The sequence below is a fragment of the Hemibagrus wyckioides genome, linkage group LG07 (assembly GCF_019097595.1).
Source record: "Hemibagrus wyckioides isolate EC202008001 linkage group LG07, SWU_Hwy_1.0, whole genome shotgun sequence".
In the NCBI taxonomy this organism is placed as follows: domain Eukaryota; kingdom Metazoa; phylum Chordata; class Actinopteri; order Siluriformes; family Bagridae; genus Hemibagrus; species Hemibagrus wyckioides.
Genome location: NC_080716.1, coordinates 2,129,242 through 2,136,666, shown reverse-complemented (window position 1 = coordinate 2,136,666; position 7,425 = coordinate 2,129,242). Strand labels below are relative to the sequence as shown.

At 36.8% G+C, this 7,425-nt stretch overlaps 1 protein-coding gene across 1 annotated transcript; it reads left to right on the top strand.

Annotated features, from left to right (window-relative positions):
* The first annotated feature begins 4,727 nt into the window (after positions 1-4,727).
* On the top strand, positions 4,728-6,041 carry rgs5b (regulator of G protein signaling 5b). Its single transcript, XM_058394031.1, has 4 exons — positions 4,728-4,865; positions 4,980-5,125; positions 5,222-5,388; positions 5,488-6,041. The coding sequence occupies exons 1-4, from the start codon at positions 4,822-4,824 to the stop codon at positions 5,659-5,661; spliced, it is 531 nt and encodes a 176-aa protein (XP_058250014.1). The 5' UTR covers positions 4,728-4,821; the 3' UTR covers positions 5,662-6,041.
* The last annotated feature ends 1,384 nt before the right edge of the window (positions 6,042-7,425 follow it).

Below are 7,425 nucleotides of genomic sequence, written 5' to 3'. Positions count from 1 at the left end.
ATTTATTTATTTATTTGTTTGTTTGTTTATTTATTTATTTTTGCTAATGGATTTGATCAAGGCTGCACACAACCCCACACATCCGGCAGTTAAATAAATAAATAAATAAGTGAAAACACTAAACCGGTGTTTGGCTTTCAAGGTCACTGCGTCCAACATTCGCACTCACCCAATAAAGCATCTGAAGACATTTCAGTCTATTAAATACCTTGCCTGCTGAGCTGAGGGAACTGGAACATCATCAGAACACATTAAATGCTAATTTGATGGACGCTCATGAAAAAAGAGTCCGAGGCAATTCAAATTGTGCTGTCGTTGTTGGGTTTTTTATTTATTTATTTATTTATTTATTATTTTTTTTATTATTTTTTTATTTTATTTATTTATTTCACCTGCAGTCTGTGTGTTTCAACATTTAAAGAATTCTATATAGCTGAAGTTTCAAATTATTAATTATTTCAAGATTCCAAGATTTTTGGTTTAGGAATCAAATTTTTTACAGCAACAAGATCGTTCCACTGTAGAATTTATCCAATGTAGAATTTATTTCACTGTAGAAATACTCAAAATGAGCAATGATATTTAATAAAATGACCAATAAAACGTTCCGTAATGAATAAAAACGACAGGAAATTTTTGTTCGGAAAATTTCCCCCTGCTTTTACACTCTTCAACAATGTTTCTTTCTTGATCTACTGAACTGTAGTGTTTATTTAGTATCCTGTTACACTAACATAATGCTAGCTAGCTATAAAAATTTGGACCAAGGATTCTGGATTCTGATTGGTCAGAGGCTGTTTTGTAATAAATAAATAAATAAATGAATGAATGAATGAATGAATGAATGAATGAATGACTGAATGAATGAATGAATGAATGAATGAATGAATAATAATAATAATAATAATAATAATAATAATAATAATAATAAATAAATAAATAATAAAAAATCAGCTTTGAGAATGTTTAACATTTTTTGAAGGAGTCTCCAGTGTGAGCGCTTTGTATTGTTCAAGTCAGATATAAAGATTTAACTCTAAAATAGTTTTCAAAACAGAAAGAGAGAGAGAGAGAGAAAATATTGCTTGAAAAATGACTGCTGAAATGTAAGTGATAACAGGAATGTGTTAGTAAAATTAATTAATATAAAAAAAATTACATAATTAAATTAATGAAAAAATATTTTTTAAAATATATCTGAAAAAAAATGGCATGATTGTTGGAAGTCAGCTCAGTTACAGCATAAAAGAAATAAAACACTTCAGGAAATGTTGTTATTGGAAAATAAACCGCTTGGACATCGGATTTGCGTCACAGACAGTACTGTACTTTCCGATAACAGGGCACACGGTGGTGTAATTTAATCAAACTGCTTGCTGTAATGATCATGATAAATACGGCCACTATCATAAGAAGCTTCTGTGGATTTTTGAGACGGAAAGATGCCATGTTTCAGTGGTAATTTACACTAATCAGACATAACATTATGATCACCTGCTTAATATTGTGTTGGTCCTCCTTTTGCTGCCAAAGTCCTGACCTGTCGATCCCACATGCACCAGGTCAAACAGGCAAAACATGATTCATCAGACCAGGCCACCTTCTTCCATTGTTCCTTGGTCCAGTTCTGATGCTCACGTGCCCATTGTTGGTGCTCAGGTGCACAGGGTCAGCATGGGCACCCCGACGGATCTGTAGCTATGCAGCCCCATACATAACAAACTGTGATGCACTGTGTATTCTGACCCCTTTCTATCAGAACCAGCATTAACGTCTTCAGCAATCTGAGCAACAGTAGCTCGTCTGTTGGATCGGATCACACGGGCCAGCCTTCGCTCCCCACATGCATCAATGAGCCTTGGCCACCCCTGTTCACCACTGTTCCTTCCTTGGACCACTTTTGATAGATACTGACCACGGAACACCCCACAAGAGCTGCAGTTTTGGAGATGCTCTGATCCAGTGGTCTAGCCATCACAATTTGGCCCTTTGTCAAATTCAAAGCTCAAATCCTTACGCTTGTCCATTTTTCCTGCTTCTAACATCAACTTTGAGGACAAGATGTTGACTTGCTGCCTAATATATCCCACCCACTAACAGGTGCCATGATGAGGAGATCATCAGTCTTATTGACTTCACCTGGCAGTGCTCACAATGTTATCGCTGATCAGTGTATAGTGATGAACAACTCGTTTAATAAACAAAAAAAAACAAAAACAGAAAATTGAAAATGGAAACAAATGTAAAACCCTTCATACTATCATGTACATTAATAGGAAAAAATATATATTTTTTTCTTTTTAAATTTGTTAAATAATGCCACGCACTTTTTATTTCTTACTCTAAATTTAATGATATTGAACATCTTTGAAAACAAGTCAGCTTTTCTTATCTCAGTAATAAAACTCATATCAGTTTTTCCGGTTGGGAAATGCTGACATTGGAAAATCCTTCAGAGAAATACGTTTTGTTTTGTTTCATTTTTTGTTTTCTTTCGTAACGCAGTGTAACGCAACGTAACGTAACATAACGTCCTTGTGAATGAATCATTACTATACAAACGGGAACGTATTCACTAGAAAAGAAATTAAAAGCATTGTCGGGATGAAATTCATCTGTTTTGGTTGACAAAACAAAAATTTCATTTAAGGAAAATGTATATTCTTATAAATTTCTTATATGTGCAAAGGATTTCACTCGTCTTGTTAATGCAGTTACTGTATGTACTTCTGTATTCAATGCTTGAAGAGTGAATCAGAGATTAAACCATGAACTCAGTTCAGGGTTTTGCAAACGGCTTTTCGCTTTTCACTGGAAACTTGAAACACACACACACACACACCGCCAACAGTAGCGTGGGAGGATTTCCTCAACACCATTCCAAAGAACCGTCAGCCCTCCGAGTCTCCCGCCGTTTCCTGATCCCTTTTCCTTCCTTTTTCCCTCGTCTATTAGTCGAGACTTCGCCTTCCTGATGCCATGCTGCATTGTAGGTATCGCTTTACAGGAAGCATGAATCCATAAATAAAGGAGCTTTAATGCAGCCTACGAGAAATAGACCTGTTATATCATTCATTGTTCTTTCAGAATCCTTCTCTGAGTCAATGCGTTAATATTAAAAGCTTTCATACAAGAAAAAAAAAGGCTCAGCCTTTAAAAGTCTGACCTCTTCCATGACTAACTATTACGAATATGTTAGAAGAAGGAGAATATGAGACAGTTAACATATTTTAGCTTCATATCCAGAAAAACAATCAGCGCTACTGTGACCACAAGCAACTTTGATTATTTTCCAATAACAGCAGGTCCCTAAAACATTTCATTCCTCTTATAGACTTCAGTTCAATTCAATTTTATTTACATAGCATGTGTAACGATAGGCATTGTCGCAAAACAGCTCTACAGGTATATAAATTCAAGATAGACATTCATCTCTAATGAGGCTTTCATACTGCTGCTGATACACCAATTTGTGAGGTCGCAGAAATCAAGCAAATATTTGTCTTCCAAAATGATCACAGATTTTTCACAAGTTCAGACATCGTGGAACAATGATGAGTGCAGCTATCATAGAAAGTATCTAGATACATGTTTTCACTGGGAGGAGTTTAAAATAAGAATCCTGTGCTTGCAATTTCACCGAATCCAAATAGCAATTCTGCAAAAAAGTAAGTAAATAAAATAAAATAAAATAGAAAACAAACAGAAAGAAATTGTCCACAAGTCACACTGCGAATACTTTATATGCCTTATATGTGTTTTTTTTTTATCCTTTTACGGTCACAGGGGATTATTTTTTGTGCAATTTCTTTTTAAGAAGATAAACTGATTACAGTATAATTAATAATAATTTCATTACTTCGTAATCACTTTCAGGATTCCACCATCGTTTCAAAATGAAGAGGCTGGTAAAATGAATGCTGCGTGTAGAAATCATATGAAGTGAACTCGTCATCTATTGCACTGTAACATTTCTGAAGTGCTGGATTCCTGTCCGTAACAGTAGCTTGTGATTCTGCAGAATGGTGACTAGGGTGTGATGCGAAAGATCTAGACTAAACATCATAAAGCAGCGGGGGGAAAAAGGCATTCAATGCAATTAAAACAAACAGCTTGTGCACTTTTTCCCCCCTGAATATGTGTCAAATCTAATTACAGGTCTGAAGAGCGAACAATGCAGCTTCTTAAAACCCTAACCTCTGGGACAGAACACCCTGCGTATTTAACCAACATGCCACTGATTTTTCATTTTATTAATGATGTTTCTGTGAAAATTCCCACAGAATCAGGATCCTCCTGCAAAGCATTATGAACAGTGTTCATGCAAATATTTCGTCTTATCTCATTCTGTTAATCTAATACAAAGAGGAATAATAAAAAAAAATTAAATAAATCAGTTTTCAGTAATTGCACTACAATTTCCTTTTTTCCGCAAAATTAAGCAAAACCACATTAATCGGTTTTCCTTCGAATCCCGCTGCATCCGCCTTTCAGCCAATTGTCCTGCGTCAGTACAGTCAGTGCTGAGTCTAATCACTTATTTTTTATTTATCTATTTACCCTCCTCCTCCCCCCACTTTTTTTCTTCCCTTGAACCTCGGAGCCAGTGCCGTCTACTGGAAATGAATCACAGCCGAGCTCTGGAGAACGAAGCTCCTCCCGCTTCATCCGTACTGGCTGAGGCCGAGGACGCCTCAGAGTGCTTCTGTATAAATAGAACAGCGCTGCAGTGTTTCTGTCAGAATCCAAACACACGTTTGAGAAGCGTAGAGCAAACCTTGGAATCTTACAAATCCATTCGGAGAAAACGAAAAAATAAAAATGTGCCAAGGATTGGAATCACTGCCAGTTAGCTGTCTGGAGAGGTAGGGGGCATTTATTTATGCTTTTTATTTTTTTGACTGAACAGACATTTAAAAGATCGTTGCTAGTTTTTTTTTTAAAAAGTTGTCTTAAATGTAAGTATTGTCTTTTCTCAGAGTCAAAGAGCTGAAGGCACGCTTGGGAAGTTTCCTCCTGAAGCAGGAGCTCAATCTCATGGGCCTGTCCAACAAAAGCGACAAGCTGAGGACGGAGGAGGCGCTCAACTGGAGAGCATCCTTTCAGAATCTGCTCGCTCACAAAGGTCAGTACTCGGCAAATGTTGGATGGACCGTCCACAGCGTAATCGTCATCGTATCGTTTCTGGGTTTTAATAAAATCTTCTTCTTAAATGTTACAGACGGGTTGTGCGCCTTCCGGGCCTTCCTGTTATCCGAGCACAGTGAGGAAAACATCGCGTTCTACCTCGCATGTGAGGACTACAAGAACACCAAGACGTCCTCCAAGCTGTGCTCCAAAGCCAAGAAAATCTACGAGGAGTTCATCGATTCTGACGCACCGAGAGAGGTATTTATCCGAAGACCAATATAATGTAAAGATTATGTAGTGTTGTTTCTTTAACAAAAGAATTCTTCACTAATTCCTTCTCCATCACTTGTACCTCAGGTGAATCTCGATCACGAGACGAAAAGCATCACCAAGGAGAACATGGAGCAGCCCACAGTCTCGTGCTTCGATCTGGCCCAGAGCAAGATCTTCTCTCTTATGGAGAAAGACAGCTACCCTCGCTTTCTCAAATCCACACTGTACATGGAGCTCAGCAGACAAGCAAAGCCTTAAACTTGTCTCCAATATCTGGACACGCTTGAAGCAGGACTTCAAATACAAACGATTGACCCGAATGCCGCCTCAAGCTCACGGCTGAGGTGGTCTTGAAGTTATCGGTCAATAACTGCCAAGATATCAGCCTGGAACCTGTGGAGGAACTAGGTGGTGAAGGATATCAAAGGAAAACAAAGCAGGTCAACAATCATGATGCTGAAGTTTGGGATTAAGAGGACGCACTGGGATTATACTCTGAGCACACATTTGCACAAAGCGCAATTTTTTTCACATATTTATTGAAAGATTTTTGTATAAATATAATATATTGCTTCTATTTATTAAAGTGTATGACGATGTATGTGTGGAATTTTCTTGGAATAAATTATGAAGTCTAATATCTTGTATCTCGTGTGTATCTAACCATCTGAGCACTAACGCAGTGACTAGCCCTCTTAAATACAGCGACAATGACGTCAAAACCCTTTAATTGTATAGAATCTTTCGGAATTATGACTTTGAATATGTAAATTGGAGGCAGATCCCTGAACTATGTGGAAAAGAGGTGTTATATTATTATTATTTAGATATTACCTCAAAGAGGTAGAGAACAGTTCCTTATATTATTATACAGATGTCATTTATTTACTTATTTTTTAAAAAGCTGTCAGAACACCTAGTTGCTGATGAAGATGACCCCTTCCCCACCCTATATGGTGCTACCACCACCATGCTTCAATGTGCTAATGATGTTAGCAATTGTTTTAAACGTGTATATAATTTTGCAAACTATAGTTATGTTATTTTACAGTATTTTCATTATCGTATGTTGTATAAAATCCCAAAGTCGAATCGCAATCCAGTGCTGAAAAAAGTTTTGAAAAGTTACTAGTTACCAGTGTTGGGGAAAGTTACTCTTAAAAGTAATGCGTTACAATATTGCGTTACTCCCTGAAAAAGTAACTAATTGCATTACTTAGTTATTTTTTATAAGAAGTAATGCGTTACGTTACTTTTGCGTTACTTTTTCTTAAATTAAAACCAATTTGTTGAGTTCAGTCGAACTAAATGTTTTACCTGGTGGTGAACTGAAACTGAAGGCGGGGTGCAGGCGTCACCATTCGGCTCTCTCGCTTCCAACTCTACAGAGCTGTGCTTTGCATGAAGATGCTTTTTGAAATTTGAGTTTGTGCTTTTCGCAGTTGACAAGTGTTTTTCACCTGCACACAATCTACATTTGACGACTATTGCCTTCTCCCTTTCTTCGACAACTTTAAAATAATAAGAGTATTTCCATCGCGGAAACGTAAAGCTCTGACCTGCCATGTCTCTTTCTGAATTTTACATGTCTCTTTCTGAATTTTATTCAGTAAAGACATAACGGTTAAAAAAGATTCATTTAACTGAAAAGTAACTCGCGTTAGCTTACAAAAAAAAGTAACGCAAATATTAATGTGTAAATTCAGAAAGTAATGCGTTTCTTTACTCGTTACTTCATAAAAGTAATTTGATTACGTAACGCACATTACTTCTAATGCGATACCCCAACACTGCTAGTTACTACTTTTTTTTTTTTACCTGAAGTTCGTTTACCTAAAACTTACAACTTACTCCAGACCTCATGGTCTTTTGTTCAAAGCTATCAGTTGTTCTTTTGTATATAAAAGGTACAATTACACAATACGCTATGGTGCTTCACTGTGGGTGAAAACAGCAGTCTGAAGACCAGTATTGGGTTTGCTGTAAAATTTACTGCTAAAAAAATGGTCAAATTTTAGTGCC

Excerpts from the sequence above, each read along its gene's own strand:
- rgs5b (XM_058394031.1), top strand. The coding sequence starts at position 4,822 with ATGTGCCAAGGATTGGAATCACTGCCAGTTAGCTGTCTGGAGAG. Across the intron at positions 4,866-4,979 it reads CCAGTTAGCTGTCTGGAGAG|AGTCAAAGAGCTGAAGGCAC; the intron begins GTAGGGGGCATT and ends GTCTTTTCTCAG. Across the intron at positions 5,389-5,487 it reads ATTCTGACGCACCGAGAGAG|GTGAATCTCGATCACGAGAC; the intron begins GTATTTATCCGA and ends CTTGTACCTCAG.